Source organism: Calonectris borealis, chromosome 1 (assembly GCF_964195595.1).
Source record: "Calonectris borealis chromosome 1, bCalBor7.hap1.2, whole genome shotgun sequence".
NCBI lineage: Eukaryota > Metazoa > Chordata > Aves > Procellariiformes > Procellariidae > Calonectris > Calonectris borealis.
Genome location: NC_134312.1, coordinates 90998025 through 91018967, shown reverse-complemented (window position 1 = coordinate 91018967; position 20943 = coordinate 90998025). Strand labels below are relative to the sequence as shown.

At 45.3% G+C, this 20943-nt stretch overlaps 1 protein-coding gene across 2 annotated transcripts in view; it reads right to left on the bottom strand.

Annotated features, from left to right (window-relative positions):
- Positions 1-19171, bottom strand: part of LSAMP (limbic system associated membrane protein) — a 1022392-nt gene extending 1003221 nt beyond the window's left edge. For both annotated transcript variants that reach the window (XM_075166906.1, XM_075166925.1), the window contains exon 1: positions 18773-19171. In XM_075166906.1, coding sequence (XP_075023007.1) covers positions 18773-18839 — 67 coding nt within the window. In that variant the 5' untranslated portion in view covers positions 18840-19171. The remainder of the gene's footprint in view (positions 1-18772) is intronic.
- Positions 19172-20943: the final 1772 nt, after the last annotated feature.

The window sequence follows — 20943 nt, the reverse complement described above, 5'->3', positions numbered from 1 at the left end:
GTAACTCATAATCTGAAGTTCTTTGTACTTCTTCAGCATCTGACTATCTGAAACCTCTTAAAATTCTGCAAAATCCCTATGCTCCTTTAACAGAAGAGGACACTGAAGTGCTGAGACAGGAGTAGTTCCTGTCAAGGACAAAACTAAATGGGGACCCTAAAGTCTTGTCTCTTAGCACTAAGCCCTGGGTCACTCACTAGACCTTTTCTAAACTGTGATTTTGAGCAGGTTCAGAGAGGGAACATAAATTACTTCATAACAGCAAAGCAACTCTCTCCTTTGCAGTTCTCAGTTACCTTTAACCAACAGAGCTTTTACCATCATTTATGTTCCTCTTGTTTGTTTGATCAATGAAGTTTTCTCACCGTCACTGTGCTGCCTTACATGGTACAGAGAAGAAAATAGAAGTCTTACTGGAACACAATCAGAGAAACAACAATAATTTCAAGAGGCAAGCAATGAACCAGAGTCTCCCTGAAGAGCTCCAACTGCTGTCCAGAATTTTTCCTGATCCTTCTTAAAATATATGGGAGAGCACACTGTAGGGTTAGTCACTTTAGTTGCCTGCTAAACTGAAGAGAAGTGTTGAGCATCACTGCACATAGCAAGGCCTCCTCCAGACAAGCACTGCTAGGACAGAAGAGAGATCCTTGTTCTATTTTCTCTCTTAGACAACGCTTAGGAATAGCTGGTCCTGGAAACTGAACATGAATTGGCTTGTGTCAGATTTGAGAGAGCATATACCTGAAGTGTTTATGTGACCTGTCTAAATGTTACTAACTATAATAACGGCAGGTGTTATCCTTGTCATATGAAATATTATCACTAACCTACTTGCTTCTGAAGCTCCTCCAACTTCCCAAATTTTATTGTGATAAATTATACCTCTAAAACATTATACATATGGTACCCCTTTATTTCAGTGGGTCCCCACAGTTTCCATAATAAGGGTAAAGTAGCACACCAGGTTCCAGGACATTTCATAATCAAACCTACCCTCGACATAGCTTACACAGACTTAAAGATTTAGGTTGAGCATCACGGTTGCCAGTCCCAAGTAAACTGACAAGTGGGCTCTTCAAGGTATCAGAAGAGTCACTGCCCTATTTATAACTTTCATGAACCCCATGCAACCACTCATCAAAAATTGATCGCACCCCTGTTTTACAGAGAGGGAAAACAAAGCAGAGTGAGTCTCATAATTAAGCAATGAAAGAGACTAAACAAAAGAAGTGCACCGGTCCTTGGCTCAGCATTGCCTGCAAAGAGATCATTAGTCTCTGCATTTGGGTCCCTATGGGTTATAGTGCATTCAGATAACCACCCATGTAGAAACAGATGACCTATTTCTACCCTTCTGGTTCTCATGAGTACCCCCTGCACACCACCACTAGCAGTCATCTTTTTCATTAACTGCCTTCATATCATTTGCTGGTGAAGTAGCAAGTGAGTCTCTCCAACAGCTGATTCTTGCTAGCTACATCAGTCTGAGATTTAGTGACCTCCAGTGCTTGTGTCCGACCAGAATGGAGGCCCTGGCCAAGCTGTACATGCAGTGCCTGCATGACAGCTGAGGGAAAGAAGCGCACCTCTACCATAGGAAGGTGAAGGAGACAAATGGGAACCTCCTTCTCCAGTAATGCTGTCCTCCTGCAGCACACACTTTGAAGTCTGCCTGGCTGTAAATGTACTGGGAGGCCAGCTGGCAGCAAATGCAAAAAAGCTAGCATATTAATACTGGATAATAACAGGAAAAATCCACGCTGCATTGTTTCCTTTTGAGTCTTTTGCCAGCTCCTGAGACATGCTCTTTCCAGAGGGGATAGCTGTATGTGCCCTGCTTCCCACACTTTGCTGCAGATTTAAATATGCAGGCATTGCTGCTAGGTGAGTGCCATTTGAATTGACAAACTGGGATTTCTGCTGCGCGCTTCACACTTAATGCAGCCCTGCCTAGGCTTTGAAGGCAACGGCTTGTTGCCTTAGGGTCTGAAACTAACAAAGGCGAGCAGAACAAGCCCAGGGCTCCCGTCGGATTGCTCAATCAAAGACAATATTAAACAGCACTGTTTTCATAACTGCTATTCTGGGGCACTTGCATAGCAAGACAAAGGAGATGAAGTTAATTTCTGTTATCATAGCCTGGTGCAGCTGCAAGGGCCCTGGGAGAAGCCATCCTCTCTTGATAGCTTATGCAGCCCGTGCCTTTGCAGGAGCTCCCATTAAGCAAACAGGGCTTCAAAAGCTTGTCAGATGCACTCCTGTTCCCTTCCTCCCCACACCGCTGTCAAATGCACCCCTGTTCCTTCTCCCAGACATCTTCCACACATCTTGTCACAGACACCAGGGAGCCTCCCTCTCCTTGATCACTTCCCTGTGCCCCACAGCTCTCTGCTTCACCTTTTCGGTCACCAGCACTGCCCATTTCAGTGCCCAAGGAGACCCAGACTAGGGAAGCCCTGCCCTTGGTGCAGGAGCGCTTGTGCAAGGGGACCAGACAGAGAATGGGTCCTCCAGGTTCTGCCACCGACCTAGCTCATCAGCTTAGGCAAATATCTTAGCCTTTGGTTTGTACATGGTCAGCTGGGATTAACAAGGCCTGACCTATTTTTGTTAAGGTGCTGGCAGATGAAGGTATAGTATGTACAATTTTTTTTTTTTTTTAATACCCTTAGATGTGACTGGTGATAGAGGTCACTGAGCAGTATTGCAGGAGGAAGTGGAAGCTATTTCCTGATGAGAAGCACTGCTTTGAGGCAATTTTAAGATGCCCCTCTTATAAACCATGATGGTCATGGACAGCAGATCACCTCAAGAACAGATACTTGTCTGCAGCAGTGCTGTCCCAGAACTGCCATAGGTACCTTGGGCTCCATTTTTAACTCCTTACTGTTCATCCACAGTTGAACATAGAGATCATTTATGGAAAAGCAGGAGTGTGGTAGAGCATGCTTACACCCTCAGCCTGGTTGCAGTAAGGACAAGGAGAACGAGAAGACTGGGTGACCATGAAAGACTTTGAAATGAGATTACTAAAAGGGAGGAAAGAGCTCCAGAGAGCTTTGTTTAAAGTCTCCCTCTTCACACCACACGTTATTTCTTTGAGATCTGTCAGATAAAGGCAAAAGACAGTGTTAACCAAATTGGAGATAGGGCATGGAAATAGTACACTGCTTGAGATGAGCAGGGTATTCCAGGAACTCGTTTGCATCAATGGACAGAACATCCCATATTTTCATCCTCTCAAACTAGGAGCTCACCTTGGGTCTTTAACATCTAGGAAGACATTCCCAGCACCCTGACTACTCCTGTACAGGAAGCACTCTGTGCTAACAACTTCCATCCTGGATTTTACAAACTGGTTTCATTCAAGTTTGCTCTGCTCTCTACCCTCAAGTTCCCCAATTAGCTGAGAAGATACTAAAATGCAGAAAAGTTTTGCTGGAAAATTTCTGAACCAATGTTGATGCCCACAAAATGAACAAGGATGCAACACCAAGCTTGAACGAAAGGGATACCGTTATGTCCAGCTACATGTTGATACCTCACATATCTTCCTGATGTCAGGGTTTTGGGGGGTCAGTACAGATCTCCAACAATTTCAGTAGAACAAAAGTGTCCATTCTAGTTGAAGACATAAAGGAAAAGAGCTGTTCTCAGTCCAGAAGAGAAGTAACCAGTCTTCAGTTTTAAAGCAAACCTTCTAGATGTAAATTACTGCATTTTTTAAGTTTATTGAACACCTAACACCATTGAAAATTTCATGAATTGCACATTTCCTGAAGATGTATGAATGAGACTTTCCAATATGTTTTTAAAATGTGAAATTATCAAAGTTTTATGCAGTGTCGACTTTGGCCATATATGGTAGAGTTAATTGAAAGTGCAGTTCTAGCTTTAAAAGGGTCCCCATGAAAGTGGTAGTGTGTGTTTTATTGTCTCTTAGTCATTTGCAACTCAAAGGTGCCCAAGTTTATACATGAAAAAGTGTTTCTTCTAACCGCTAGCCTGCGCTGCAAGACACTATTGAATCTGAGAATCCAGTTAGATACTTTGCTTCTTGCACTCATATCACCAGTTCTATAGTTTCTGCAAGCTAAATAATAGCTATCCAGATGCAACCCTTAAGCCCCAGATCAGACCCCATAAGAAATTTGCTATCATCATGGGGAGGATCAAAGATCCCCCATTCGGAGTACCCTTGACAAAAGGAAGAAATCAAACAGGAACAAACTGCATTTCACAGTGCCAGCAGAAAGCAGAAGGATAAAGGTATCCTCACTCAGGAGGGCAGAACTGTCCTTGATCAAAAGACATGTGTGCTACAACTCATTCCCCTTATTCTTCTCCTCACAAAAATGTACCGGGTTAGAATTTTCTTAGCCTCAAGTTGGAAGAGGGACTGCAGAGGACAACTAACTCAAAGTACACATCTTTAACCTCCTAGAGAGAGGCAGTGTAAATCCAGCCTGAAGCCTCCGCTCCCTGAAATTAGATTAGGGACTGCACATTGGGTGTACCTAAACCAGACAAATAGCCCTTACAGCTATTTTTTATTCTTCCTTCTTTTTCATTAACACACACACACAAAAAAAAAAAAGCAAAAACAACTTCAAGAGGTGTTAGGCAACCTCCTACCTCACAACAACAAATAAGGCCACAGACCAGAATGTTAACTTTAATGCAGAATTCATGGTTTCCAACAAACATTAGGTCATACCTTCTGGGTTTGACCCTGGTGCAGGAGGTAGGCATCATAGAAGTTGTTGGACTACACTGCTTTGCTACAAGTACATCTTTGGTCCCTTCTTTTGGTCATAAAGATGCAGCAGCAGGAAGGGGATAAACTGGGATATTTGATTAAAGTTTAATGCAGGGGTATGAAAGAAAAGACCCAGGCCTTCCCCTTGCTTGCAGCTTCAGTGAGCCAACATCAGGAGCAAAAAAGAATTGGCCATACTGACTGGAGGCTGCAGGGCAGACGCTGCACTGCACATTTTACAAATGCAACAGAGCTGCCCACCTCCGAATCCATCAAGGGCAATACACAGGGATTTGGTCAGGAATTTGGAGCTCTCTGTTTTATGGCCACAGCACCATCCCCACTGAAGTACCTGCAAGGACTGTGTCCTGCTGCTGCCACCTCGGCCCACAGAGCCAACAAGTGCTTCCCAGCTATCTGCTGCGACAAGTGGGGGGGTCTCCTGCAGCCTGCCCTTCAGTGCAGCAAGCCAGAGCACAGAGACATGGAGCTCATGTGCCTTTGGCAGCATGAGATATTTTTCTTGTGTCTGTGTGGCAGGTGCAGACCTTTTTGCTCACCTCCTATCTAGCAATTAATGCCAGGCCCACACTGAATACTGGAAGCCACAGGGCCCTGACTAACATATATGGTGGCTAAAAATGTGACTTGGAAAGAAAAAAAAATGAGACCTTTCCAAAACAGATCAGAGCACAGGGATTAACGTGCTTTTTAAACTGTGGGATAACCAGATTCCAGATCCTGCTCTGTTTTGGAGCAGAAACATAAACCTGGATGTCTTACATTGCACTGGCTTAAAAATCAGTCTCTGCTTCTTTCAGAAAGGCCATGCTAGCCATGAGAAATCCTTCTTTGTAGCAATTTTCATGAAACATCCACATTTTCCCAAGAAGTATCTGTTTTAGTGTATTTGCATGATCATTTTCACAGCACCAACTCTGAAAAAAGTAGTTAAATAACGTCAATCCACTTTTTTCACTTCATTCAACCATATGTATAACAGTAAACCAAAATAATTTTTCCACTTGAGAAGTCTCACTTCCAATGAACAATACTACTAAATAACACTGCTGTTAGATATCTAGATGAGGAATTTTGGAGAATGGATGCCTAGGTTATTTTAGATTTTGGATTTGAAATGCTAGATTTTTCTTCCAAAATTCAGCACATAGCAATACAACCACAAATTTGCCACCAACCGCCCTCTTCCTTACAGCATTCTGGGTCTCTCTTTTCCTTTCAGAGTTACAGCTCATGCAACCCACAGAGCAACCCCACAGCTCTATCCCATACAACCAGTTGCAGAAATTTGTTTTGAGGCCTCCTGCTGCTATGACATTGCACCAATATCTAAAGGAGGCGGCAGCTTCGTGCTCTGACTCAACAGCTGGGTGCGAAGCAACAAATGTTCTGCTGGGGTTAGAATGAGATTAGCAAAATCCCACGGAACAATGATTAAAAGGTGCTGTAACGAATCCATTTGCTGCATGCAACAAACACAATTACTAGACAAATTATCTCTCTCTCACCCTACTCCTCTCTCTGCAGTGAGCCAGGACTGAGAACCCTCATCCTTCAGGCTCCAAACATATAGTCCAGCTTTTTAAGAGATACTGTCTTTGATTAATGGTAGCAGCAGTAGCTCTCTATCTCCCTCCATGAGTTACGCCACTAGAGGGCACACAGATTGCCTAAATAATACCTAGAAAACAGTAGGTCCATTGGTCTTTAGGCCTGTATTTCAAGTTCTCCACCTTCATGAGCATGCATCCTACTATCCAACAGCAACTCATCTCTGCCAATACAGATTCTCACCTTTGGAGTCTCCAATCTTCTCCATTTCTTCATCCTTTACTGAATTTCTCACATCTCCCAGTTTTCCCATTCTGGCACAAATGCAGCCAACTAACTTTCCCTAAAACAAGGGGGAGATTTTGTGTTCTTTCCAGGACTTACATATTTCATAAAGAGGAGATTGTAACACAAAAAATCAGGAATTTCAGTGCAGACAACTCAAGTCTACAGTGTTCCTTGTCCCTGGTTCAGAGCCAGAGCCCAACTGCACTCCCGTTGCACTAAATCTCAGCTAACGAGCTCTCCCACTCTGCTAGGGAGAATGGGGTAAAGATGTCATTACCACCAGCCACCTTGCACATGCCAAGGCTAGTGCTAAGTCCAAGCTAAGATGCATCGATTTCCAACCAGAGTCAGCTGTCTCTACACCTTGTTGCCTGGCACTGCTGGGCTGGGCTGCTGAGACAGTCAAACTGGCCCTGCACAGACTGGGAAAGATCCAGCAACACTTACCAGCCTGGACTGCATGCAATGCAGAATAGTGCTCCTTGCTTCCTGCCCAGGAAACAGATTGCAATTTGCATAGTCCTGTACCTGAACTAATAAACTATGATGAGCTCTCTCTGGATCTGCATCCATGGCACAAATATTCAGACTGGATAATCCCCATTATGTGTCCTGGCTCTTTCACTCAAGCTGCAATACCTTTTACCTCTGGAAGTCCACAGTGCCAGCCATCACAGCAACCACTACAAAACTTGCTATCAATTCAGTCTGTTCTCTTCCCAAAAAAGTATTAAACTGAGCAGCCAACACCACCCATTTAGCTTTCACTATTCAGTTCCTGTTGTAAGCGAGATAAGAGCAAACCAGCTGGCCAATTCCCCCCACCACCGATCAACTTGGTCATTTCCTACCATCTTGTTCCACCTCTGTCTCCCTCATGGGTCCACCTCCCTCCAGTTCACAGATGGCCCTGGGAGGGCTCAGCTCTTGTGACATGCCAGGAATGCTACAAGCTCAACTATGTCAGCTTCTGAACCTGGAGGGACGAGTCCACCATTCAGTTACCATTTCAAAAATGTGTGAGATAAAGAAAAAGTAGAGGATATATATGTATCATACGTGGCAATGGGAAACCCATCAAAGCCTAGCACAGCTGGTAGGACAAAGTTACAGATATTAGGACTTCACCTTATTGGGCGTCCTGCAGGCTGCTGTTGCCCACCTATCAGACAAATCTGAACAAAGACCTCACTAAAGGAAAGAGGAAAAAAGTCTTTGAGTTAAGCAGTTGATAACCAGGATTTCATTTGTTAATATAGCAGAAGACTTCCTCGTGAGTCTGTCTTGCGCCAGTATCTGCGTCACAGCAGAATTAATACAAGGCAAGACAGAAAAATGCTTTAAAGAATATGGTTCTTTGTCAGACTGGAAGTATTAGCTGTGATTCAGAAATTAATGACAGCATAAAAATCTATTAAGGCATCTAGACTGTCTCTCAAGGGACCTTTTCAAGCTTGTAGTGCATGGATTATTCTCCAGGGCTCTGCCCAGCCAAACTTCAGATATCCCAAATGACAGCAATTCCACCACAATTCTTAACAAAGCTATTTCACCACCTAATCTCTTTCTTGCATTAAGTATTTTTTTTTCCTGCCAATTTTTTTTCTCTTCCCTCCTCCAAATTTTCTACCATGAGAGACACTTCTAGCTCTCAGTCCACACTAGACAATTCTTTACGCCTTCCCAGTATGCCTAGATCATTAGCATAGCTCCTCTTTAGTCATTTAGCCAAAACAGCTATATATTTAGCTCTCACAAGCATTCCTCATAAGTCAGTCCCTCCAGCCCCTTAATCATTCTCCTTGCAATCCTCTGAATTCCCTCTAATTTTGTTTACATCTTTCTGGAATTGAAGTGCCCGGAACCAAGCGCTGTAAACAACAACAGCTCGTTATCTGGCTAGACTGTAATTCCGGTGATCGCAGCACAGTCCCTGCACATGCCATGCACACAGAGACATGCACATGCTCACCCTCTGGTTCAGACATGGCATCACTACGGGATGCGAGACCCGCATGATGGACATTCCCTCCTCCCCAGTGACATCAGCTGGACCTCTTTGAAGGAAATCCAATTCCAGACAAAAATGAGGGTAAATCTTCTGTAGAGCCTTTAAAACTCTTGTTTAAAAGAGTCTTCTTGTGAATTTGCTCCACTGTTTTCTCCAGTTTTACAATTCCCAGTCTGTCCAGGAATAGTCACAAGCCAAACTGAACAAACGTTCCCATTATCCAACACAAACACAATTTACAACACGACCTAAAACCCTTCCACATGATGCACACTTCTCAGGTTCCAGTCCTGTCAAGCAGTGGCAGATCCTATCAAAAAAGGGCCAGTCTTACTTTTGAACCACTGAGGCAAGCATGGCAACAGTAATTTCCCTGAGCATTTTCCCCCTCAGGGAAATGGCATCTAACCCTTGGTTGAGAGGACCAGGACTACCACACTCCTTGCTGGCTGTATTGAAAACACTTTCCCAGAGAAGTATTAGCAGGAGAAGGTCAGACCTAACACCCCAAGGAAATAAATGGAGCGATATATCCCTGAGGATGCTCTTTCAGCTGTCTGCAGACTCAAGACAGACACCAGCTACTGGCTGCACTCAGGTTATATTTTCAAGTCTTTCGTCACACTTTGGAGGCCACAGTTTTCAGAACTTTTTTGTTTTAGATGATGGTTGAGACTTTGATGTAATCTTATGAAAGAAGATAACACATTGCAGAGAAGCCTTTAGGTACTTATGTCTTAATCTGTTCTTGAAACTCAAGTTGGAAATTTTCCAACTTAGAAAAATGCCAATTCAGTGAGGCAGAAACATTCTGCAAAACTTTTGTTTTCTTCAACAAACTTCTGGTGAACTTCAGGCAGCGTTCAGTAAAAAACTTTCCAAGATTCTTGCCAGCTCCCAGGACATCTGTGGGGTAGCCAAGGCACCAAGGAAAGGTGGCAGCTCCACAAGAAGTGTTCTTCTAGATCAAAGTCCTCCTAAGCCTCCCCCTGTAACAATTTCAAAACCTCTTCTCATATAGCATCCCCAGGTCTGCATGAACCTCAAAGCTGGCACTCTAAGGATCCCTGCTATGCGGCAAAGAAAGCAGGGGCTTGACATGTCCTGCCTCCACAGTACCTTTCACATGCCATTCCTCCTTCATAGCAGCTCAATCAACTCTTCAGCACCAAGGACAGCTTGGGCTGCTTCGTTTCACTTTTTGGGGTTATTTGGGTTGTTTTGGGCAGCAGGAGGAGAGAAGGAAAGAGACCAGAAACTCTTCAGGTTGACCAGAGGATGAGCAGAGCCTATGAGCAGAGGTCTTGTGAGGTCCTCTGAAGCCTGAAGAAAAGCCTGCTGCTACAAAGCTTTACAGACAGAGCAAGGCCAGCCAGAATGGCCTATTCTCCCTTTCCTCTACGCACACAGCAGACCAAAAGAGAAGGAAGACTCTGTTCTGCTGACCTTAGCTCTAGGTCCCTCTGGGGCAATGCCACAGATCATTTACCTCATGCTGCAGCCTGACTTTTTTTTTTTTATTAGCAGCCCAATCTGTTGCAGCTTTGTGGCTGCTGGGTAGTACACAAACCAAACACCAGTAGGCACCTAGGATAGATGGAAATGGAAGAGAGGTTCTGTACCCTCACTTTAGCTCTCACTGTTTCCTACCTTCCCTCCCTTAGCACACCTAGACTACAGCAATCCTTACACCACTTTAGCTAGTATGATTAAGATTTTTTTCTTTGAATCACTGAGAAATTAGTTAGTAAAAGACCTAACCCTGTTACAGCACAAAGACTCTTCCAGATAAATAGTTTCCTTCCCTCTACAGAAGATCTAGAAGAAGTGCAGAACATCTCACAGGTGTATGCATGCAGTCAGGTCTATCCTGCTTTTACTCAGCTAGCTAAACCCAAGACTTGACAAAACACAGGTATGCTGGACAGAATCTGTGCTGTTGAGGTAGTTAAACCAGCAAGGCTGTGTTAATGCAGGTACAGCCAAAGTGCAGACTTGCTGGTTTACTGGTTTGGGTTGCATCCAACCCAGAAATCCTTTCCTCATACAGTACGCAATAGCATAGCTATGTATGAAAGGTTGGCTCAGTCAGGTTGTACCATTTCTGAGTATGTCAGTCTAGTTAAAAGAGTGCAGCTTGCATGCTTAAGAAAGCCTCCTTTTTTCCCCTTCCTTCTTCTATTCCCAGAAACTCTCCCATGAAAGAGCAGGAGTCAAACATGTCCTTTCCACTCTCCACACTGTATTTCATGCCCAGGTGACTGAAGCATGACTAAGTTGCCACCTTACACTGAGGCTATCAGAAAGATGAGGAGGGGTAGCCAAGCCACAGTAACAATTCTGTTTCACTGCAACAATCGCTTGCCATGTCAAGATAGGATGCAAATCTGCTATGAATAATGGTCACTCCAAAAGCATACACAGCTACACAGATATCCCTATCAGTAATCATGCTGCATTCACCTACTGAACTAGCATTTCATAACATCTCCCTTACACAAAACACAACTCCGAACTAGATTTGTTAACACGGCACAAGCATCTTTACCACACGACTTATGCATTTTGTCACATGGAAACATATGCACACACACGCATATATATATCTCCACCATCACCTTCTGTTCTGCACATGCGTCTTCTCAAAAGCCGAAGAAGAGAGATTAAAAGGTCTCTGGTCATACGTTCATGCACAGACCATATATACAGGCATAAATAAAATTGGATGTTGTGATGCAAGTGATCCCATTGTACAACAAAGTAGCTTTATGAAGCAAAGGGTAGGTACTCATACAAGCAGATGGGCCCACGATGGCACAAGTCTAAACACGTTTACACATCAAAAACCCCACAGATGCCCCTTGACATAACCCCTTCTATCTGCAGGCAAATCCTCACCTGCAAATCCCTCCTTTATCAGACAGTCAAGTATATATCCACATGGTCAGCTTCACCGACACCCACACTAGTGGAACTCAGGTAACACAGTGCATTGGCTGCAAGGCTGATGGTCAGAAAGACCCTTGCTCTCACTCTTGATGTAGCTTTGGGTCAACTGCTGAGGGCCAAGCATAGCCAGGCTCCATGCAGGTGCAGCAGCCAGAGGGCATGCAGAAGAATATTAATAGTTATTGTCCTAGCAAGTTGTAAGGATTAATTGGTTCCAGCCTGCAACTCACCATCAATATAAGTGCTAAGGGGCAGAGGGGAGGGAGCTGTGATTACACAATTACATTGCATACTCATATCCCAGTGGCTGCACGCTGATATGCTATTGATTTCCTGGCTGGAAAACTCCACAGCCTTCCATTTGTCTCCTTGCTTGCTCCCTCCCTCATCCCACTGCTCATGACCTGCCTGCCACATGTTCCCCCTCCCAACAGCCAAGAACACATCACCAGAAAAGGGAGAGGACTACCTTCTTTGTGGGAGAGCTCTGCCAAACCTGAAAGAAAAGAAGAAACCTGCATCCATGAGGTCACACAGAGGCAGACCTTAGGGAAGGGAGCAGGTTTCAAGAAAAAGCCATCTTCAGGGGAGTTTCTTTTGGATGCTTTATATAACCTAGGAACTGCAAAAGTCCAGACTGTGAGCCCACAGCTCCAATTATACTCACCTTTGCTTTAAGCCAAAACCCTTTCTCTGAAGCCTACCTTCTGATGCCATTTTTTTTAAAACAAACAAACAAAACCCACAAAAAACCACAACACACCAGCCTGCCTTAATGCGATCTGTATATCCTTGCACTGCCCCCAAAACCATCTCCTCCCAGAGATGCCATTCAACAAAGTCTAGTACCTCTACAGCTGACAAGCAGAGCAAAACCCTGTTCTGTGCTTGTAGATGACCAGTAAGCAGGTCTAGTGTAAAGGGCCCTTTTCTCCCAGCGAGTAGTCATGCAGAATGTTTTCCATGAACTTTAAGACAGCAGATATGGCCAGCAAGACGCTTCACTGTGAGGCCCCACAAGCCTTCGCCAGGGACAATACTCCTTTGGCTCAGGGAAATTCCCTGAGTGCTATTCCCTCTCCTTCCATGCAGATGAGCTGGGCAATGCTGCCCCACTGGCAGGCAACCTGCTGGAGGCAGCTCACAGAGGAATGCCTCAGCTTCCAGGATACCCAGCAGCAGCCAAAGCACCACAGTGCAACAACATAGCACAGAATCAAGCCTGGATTTCTCTTTTTTCCTCCACCCATTTCTGTAAGAACCCTAGCATGAATTCCTAGCATTTCTTCTTCCTTTCCATGCTGCCTGCAGGGATCTCTGCCCTTCCCTGACACCAGGGCTGTCTCTCACATGCTCACCCACACAAATCTCCATCTTGCCCTTATCTAATGCTTCTCAGAGTGGGACAACATGGTCTGTGCTGTGCTTGATATTTTTGATTTTATCCAGGTAAAATGACAGCAGGAAGAGCACATCAGCTGTCAAAGCCATTGGTGATTGAGTCTGGACAGCACATAAAACTATGGCACACACTTATTTAAGGAAAAGGGGATACTGAAGAGGCAAAGATTCATGCTTCCTATAGGGGCTGCAGACAGCAAAACTCTGCATCTTCCTGGCAGCCACCCTGCATGTGAAGGAGACAATCTTTTACAAAGCTCATGCCCACATATTCAAAGGCACACATGGAAGATTTTCCTCAGACTCTTCCTGGATGCCTTTGTCTGGTATCACTATGGATTTCACACAGATTATTCAGTCCTTTAACAACCTCTGTCAACCAACAACCTCAGCTGATCCTCTTCCACAAAAAAGCCCATCAGGTATTCAGGTCTGCCCAGAAAAGGCGGCTTCCCTTGCATTCACTTTTAATCACCTTTTGCCGACCTGTTTTCACTTTACAGCATACAGGTCAGTAAGCAGTGCTACAGTTCTTCAGCACCAGCGCTGCCTCACCAGCCTTGCCCAGCTACACCAGCCTCTCCAGGTAACTGAACAGAGCACCCAGCTGCTGCTGCAGGGGCTACATCGTATTTGGACCCACGCATTAACATCCCTGCTTTAACCCATTCCTAAGCAAATCACTCTTGCACAGGGTAAATCTGTTGAGGGAAGGGGACAATCCCCAACAGCAAGGCAAGGGCCTTGGTGTACCCAGAGGCTTACAGGGGGCACAGATGGCACACGGTAAGGATATGAACTTCTAAAGCATTGGTTCTGCCATCAACCTAGGATGACAGCAGCCATATCCCTGACCCTGATAGGAAGGAGCTTTATTGCTTGCAGGTGAAAAACGAGGTGGAAAGAGTAACTCTTAAAGAAGTTGTCTCCTCCTCAGACCACTAACATACGTGTGGGTGCTTGCAGGCTGAAAAGGAGCACCCACAAACATAGGGACTAGTGTATTTGTTACAAGACTGGTAAAACTCTTGTGTGAGAAGAGATCTCCGAGACTAAAAGATGAAGCAAATTTCTACTTATCATAACAAAGCCCTCTGAGTAGGTAGCTTGAGTACTAAGATTTATAACAGCTAGGGGAAATGGGTCCTTACCAGTGTGGTAATTATTGGCTCAAATGGTCTGCAAGTACTGGGATAGGACTAGAAGAAACACTTGGGATATCTTTTTAATGCTCCCTCTTTGCAGATAAAAAGCCTTCTCTGCCTCTTTTCTGTCTTAAGCCTACAAGAAAAGTGTTTAGTTTTAGGTATTGAACCTCTTCATCATTTAAGGGAATGCAAGGCAGCTGAGTGAGTTGTTACCTCATCAATACAGTCCAGCCTGTGAGAGCTTCTCCTGCCTTATTCAAGAGAGAGAGGGTTGAAACCAGATAGGAAGAAAAGTATATTCAGGAGAGCAGGAAAAATCTTTTTTCTCCAGTCGGTGATGTCTGAATGTTACCCAACTGCATCACAATCACCCCACACTGTTACCCATACACCACAATGTCACCACTCGCACACATATACAATCCTGCTCCTCCCTCTATTCTTCCCATCCATTACACATTATCAGCACAGAAACAGTTGGGTACACGCTTCCATCCATATAGATCGCAGAAACCTCACGCATTAGCAAACATCATTTTTCACACCTGCATTGCCCAATAACATTATAAAACATGAGACTTTATAGATAACATTTGTACTACGTACCAACCTAAAGCATCCAACTCACCCGAGTGCTTCTATGATTTCTTTCATCAGGCTCATTCCCCATTTATGAACACCCCTGAGCAGCTCAAAAAATACATCATAAATAAATGTTGCTAGTACTATGCAGACAAGTTCTGCATGTCCTTTCCTAAAGCATCTACTTCACTAAATTGGCTCTGGAGGTATCTTAATCTTTTTTCTTTTTTTAAAAAGCACAAAAATCTCCTGCAATTAACCAATGAGGTGGGGTTGTAGGGGAGGTTTGTTAAAACAAGCTGGGATTTTTTTAGTAAATTGCTGATTTGAAACAGCTGTTATTTTTCAAGGGAAAGAGTTTGTTTAGAAGAATTTTCAATGTAAAGCAATGCTAGAGAAAATGCGTAATTTGTCAAGGCATTCATTTTTTAAATAAAATCCTCAGGGGGGAAATCAAAATTACGTTTCATATTGACAGTTAAGTTAGAGTAATAGTAGGTAAAAGTGAAGACATCAACACCAAATTCTTCTAAATTATGAAAATGCAATTTTTGATATAGCCAAATAATTTGCTTCTCCTCTCCATCCCCACACACCCAATTTTTGACTTGGGGAAAAAAAAAGGAAAAGAAAAATTCAGCTTTTGAGTCCAGTTCAAGAATCTGATATTTATCAGAAGCTATGAGGCACACCACGCTAAGAGACGAATCCATTTGAGGGAAAAGCTGCAGCATGCCACTAGAAAATCCCATCCACCAGCAGTGCTGGAGTGTGTAGGTACTTTTATTCCTCCAGCCCCCACAGGGCAGGAAGGCCGGTGCACCATGCAGGAGGAACAACCGTCCCGCCTCCGAGCCACCTGCCTCCAGACGAGGACTGGAAGTGCAGCAGCAGGGAAACGCAAGAATCCTGAACCACGAAATTAAGGAAACATAGTGATCAGAAAAAAAAAAATTAAAAAAAAATCCTCTGTGCAGGACTCAGAGCCTCTAACCTAGGGGAGAAGGAGCAAAGCCTGTCTCTGTGCCAAAGCCCCCGAGCCCAGGCAGAGCCCCTGGCAGAGGCGCTGGAGGAGGCAGCCTGTGTTGGCCACTTGGCACTGTGGAGCCCGTAGGTCTCCTGCCAGCCTCAGCTGCGCTTCCTCCCCTGCACCCCCATCGCCTGCCATTCAGCCTCAGCTCGGCTGTACCTGGCAGCGCCGACATCGCTCCCCTTCACCCCCACATTTGGTGGCTTTGGGAGAACAGAAAAAGACGAGGAGCTGCTTTTGCGTTCACCGGTACACCCCCAAGTGGACAGCGAGGAAAAGGGGGAGAGAAGGCACGGACAAGTTTTGGACAGCTTGCAGAGGTGCAGGCTCAGCTGGCTGGCTCTGGAGGGATGCGCTCAGAAAGCGCTTGGAAGCAGTCCCGCCGGGGTCACTGCCTGTCAGAGCCACTGCTGCAGTTTCCTAGGGTAAGAGCTCCACAGAGTTGTGCTCAGCAGCGTTACAGAAGCGTTCAAGGCTTGTTACCACAGCTTTCAGTGAAAAACAATTATTTTGAAATAAGTATTGTGGTGGGTTTTTTTGTTAAGGGCACAATATTTTCCCACCTCCTTTTAACTCCTTCAAATATCTTCGGGCTTGCTTGTGAGGTGCCCTGCTCCTCCCGCGCAGCCCCAATATTCCTGCTTCCCCATCCTCTCACCCTCCAGACCAGATAAAGGAAATTACTGCTGGCTATGAAACTAGATCCAGCAGTGGACTGGGTCTGGTTTATATCATGTCTGAAGTTTAGGAGTAGTAGAATAAGCAGCTCCAGGTTTGCAACCCCCCCATCCCATCCCAAAACCCAGGGAGGGAAACTGTGTTGTCCCTGCCTTCTCAAAGGGTACCTGGTCAGACAGCCCTCAAAGGACCTTCCCTGGTGCCTTCAAAATCAGAATAGATGTGGCTGATACAACTGTGGCAATAGTAACTCACTAAAACAGAAGGTAAAAGCCTGTAAATGCCTGTAGCCTGGCATAAGCTACAGCTATAAGAAAGGACTAAAACAGCTCCTGGTTGTGCTAACGTTGGGATGCTCTGGGCACAACTCGGGGAAGGCTTGTGACTTGGAAACACTGCGTGGAGCAAGCGCCATTGACTACAGGCTAGGAAACATGCATCAGAGAGAGAGGCAATGTTCAGAGTCGATATGATTTGCCACTGTCCATCTTCCTTGACAGGTCTGTGCTTACTCCTCCAGAGCAGAGGGAAGCTCACATCAAGCTACGCAACTTCATTGCTGACATTAGCTACTTATGTTACACAAGTACTGGTTCTCTCACCCCACATACATCCCATGTGCTGGAAAAAATCCTCCTCCCCTGTCAGAAATAGCCACTTCACAGCGAGGAAGTCAGCTGGAAGCTGCTGGTGCTGGATTCACAATCCAGAGTTCAGAGAATGCAAGTTTGAGAGCAAATATGTGACAGTGAAAAGCACGTGTACGCAACCCAGAGACAGAATAAGTGAGACTGTATGAAAAGGAGCACTCGGTAAGTGTGAGAAGGTGGCAAAAAATGAGGGATTTTGCAGCGAGTGCGTGCAGTAGTGACAGGTAAGTGTGAGGTTGCAACAGAAAGTATGTGTGTGACAGGGAGCATGCCTGTATGGGAATTTGCTTAGTAGACGCAAAATAGAAGAAGCCAGTGCATGCAAGACTCTGTAAAAGTAGGAGCAAAGGGGAAGTGAGGATGCTGTGACTGGGCATATCTCTGTGCATGGCACTCATGTACTACGTATGCACAAGAGAGTGAGAGAAAAGCGCTCTGTGTGTGGTGAAGACAGTCAGAGCAAGATACCCTCTAAGCGTGCAGCTCACTGTGAATGCAAGACCGTGAGGGCACAGAGTAGGCCAGATAGAGTACATATATGTTCTTTATATATTCACCTATGTGTGTGTATATGTGTGCATGCAGGCAGGCTTACAAGGCTGGTGCAGCAGGATAAGCAAGGGATTTTTATACGCAAGCAACCATGAACACTACTGTGCAGGATGGAGAGAGAGCACAAGAAAAGGCTTGAAGGAGGTGGGGGAGAGAGGAAGAGAGAATGTGAGCGTGAGAGAGGCAGACTGGCACTCCAGGAATTGCATGCGCTAGAGAGCTAGAACTGTATGTGCCAGAGTGAGTTTATTCATTTTCCCTGCTATATTCATGAGTGTGTGTGTGTGTGTGTGTGTGTGTGTGTGTGTGTGTGTGTGAAGGACCACTGGTGTGTATAAGTGAGTGTGGATAATGTGCAAGCTGCGATTTGGAGGGCTATTATTATATGTACATGTGTGACATGTATTTATACGTACAGCATGGGATGCATTAACCCTTAACTCCTGTTTACAGAAAGCATCTCAAAACCAGCTAGCATGCCTGTCATCACTTCAAACTAAATTCCATATTCACACTTGGCTTTTATAGCAAGAAACCCAGCTGGCAATTCTCCACTGAACAAAATCCCATACCCAACAAATTTCCTCCTCCTGTCTTTCCTCTGTCACTCTCCTTTTTTTTCCCTGGTGGAGGGGAAGGACATAGTGTTTTCGCAGACAGACCAGAGGCATAGAGGTTCCTCTAACCTCCCCCTCTCCGGGCAAAACCAAAATAAAAATAAAACAAAAAAAAACACTAAAAGAAACTTAACACTGATCTCCTCAGGAAGGTGAAGAATCCAGGAGCATCAGTACTTGTGACCCAAAGTGCTGAGAAACAGTGGCTGTGGATGGAGGGGATACCCACCTTCACCCACCCTTCTTTTCCTTTGCAAATCTTACTGTGCAACCCCCCCCCCCCCCACTCCCCCTCTGCAAAAGCATAAATACAGCAGCGAAGTCAGTCACAAGCAGTGCCCTCTAACCATAGGATTCACCAGCAGCGATCTCTCCTTGGCTTATTTCCTGAGGAGGGGGGAAGGTTTGGAGGGGAAGGGGGGGGAGAGGAAGCTCCAGCTTCCAGCTCCATGTTTCAGGCCATCCTCAGTTCATCAGCCTCAATTCAAGCAGAGGGGTTTCAGGAGGTTGCAAGAAAGAACTCATCACATACCTTGCAAGGAGAAGAGGGACAGGAAGAATCCCAGCACCCAGATACTGTGCAGCCAGTAGGTCCTCATGCTTCTCTCTCACTTGCTCTGCTTCCTCTGCCTTTTTCTCCGTCTCTTCGCTTCTCTCTCTCTCAATTTATCTTTGTTTTTTTTTTCCTTCTCTCCTCTCAAATAAAATGGGATTTGTGTCTCCCTTCAGTCCCCTTGGGCTTTGCTTTACCAGCTCTGACAATCCAGCCGCAGCGAAAGCTGACCCACGGTGGCCAGGTTCCCAAATAACCTCGCACTCTCCCCTTCAAGTGCTGGAGAAAGAGGGGCCAGGTTAGATGCTCGCCGTAGCCTGCGCTGGCTGTAAACACAGAGAATATCCCTGTCTCTCTCCTGCAGCTCCAACTAAATGCGACTGTACTTAAACAAGCAATGCCTTATAGGACAGCGCTCAGAGCAGAAAAGATCCCACCTCTGCCACCTAGTGTTGCAAGCCAGCTCATTTATTTTATTTTTATATATACAAAAATATATATGTTATGCTATAGAAATATGGTTCTCTCATTCCTCTGCAAATGTATCTCTTGGATCACAGGTCTATGAACCACGCTGGGCTCAGGAGTCCCTAAGGCTCCAGCTCCAGCTGACATGAGGAGGTTATTCAGCGAAGGAATATTCCTCATCGCCACAACAAGGAACGCAGCGGGGCAGGTTTGATTTCTCAGCAGAGTTCTGCTTGACAAATTCTGAAGCAAGGGTCTCTCTGATGCTGGTGTCACTGCTGGGCAGTACACAGGGGCCACAGGGAGATTCAGACGCACTGACTGTAATTACAGAGCTGCCAAGGCCTCCAGGAAAAATAGCAAGCATCAGGCTGCATTAATCTTTGCTGGATCTCCCGTGACTTCCATGCAATTTCAGTGGGACCAGAAGGAATCCTTCTGTGTAGAAATCCAGCTTGCAAAGCCACTGTTTGCTCACAGAAGGCTTCTCCCACTACCCCTCTCCTTTCAAATACAGGTTCCTCCTACCATACGTAGCACAAACTTCTTTTCCAAGGAGTAATTAGCTCCTGTAGCTCTATTGCCTCCTAAAATCATTGCCTCTGGTGAGAGGAACAGCAGTAAGGAAGTACTACGTAACATTCACACAGGGCTTTTCATCAGTCTCTCTCCAGGCATTTCACAAAAGGGTGTCCTTTCGCAGCTGGGGACATGGAAGCTGTGCAACTGTGCAACTTGTGTCCCTGGGATGCAGTGTGGCAGCCCAGGTGGGCTGCCCACCCAGCCCGCGGGCCCCTCCTTGGGCCACATTGCCGCCTTGACTGCAGTCAGCATGGCAGCCCATGAGGATGCCACCGCTAAAGGATATCAATCTCCTTTTTACACATCGCGGATGCAGGATGCTAAGGTGAGCATGCATGTGTAGGAAAGGTGTATAGGATTCTCGTCACTAACAATGCCGTTCCAGAATTATTTCTTATTAAACTGCTGCAGAGCAAGCTGTTCTGCGAACAGAATGCATGAAGCCTGCCTTCCCGTGAGTTCTTGTCTGCTGTCTCCAAATTCCCTCTCACCCTGCTGTAATGAAAGCCAGATCCCATCATATCCCCTGTGACATCACCTGTCGGAAAAAGAAATGGCATGCTGTGGCTAGCCCAGAAACATGTGCGTATTTCCTCATGGACCAAAATGTGCACTGCAATGCAACGCAAAATGCAGTCACTATTTGGCCTGGCTGGCTGCTGCCAGCTACCCCCTGCGCTATTCATGCTTTTTCCCCTATGGAGGGAGTTGGGCATTACCTAATCACCAGTTTTTAAGAGACGTACAGGAACAAAGTTACTTTTCAGCCTTCTACCCTCTTTTAAATGTGGTTGCAATTGGTTGCACTGGAAAATTATTGAGAGAAGAACATATGGACAGATACACATGTACTATCAGCTAGGCTTCATTTCCCAAGGAAATCAAACTAAAAATATTAGGGTGGGTTAAAGTCAACTGACTCTAGTCAGCTGGAGGAGCATGCTTCTTTTTCATGGTTTCTCTTTTAAATGGTTTTCATCCTCCGATACCAGTAGAGCATGAGCTGAAAGAAATCACAGGCAAAAATCAACTTGCCACTCAAGATCTGTTTGGAAGTTAGCGTGCCAAAATCAAGTGGTGACAATCAGTTTGTAGGCTTG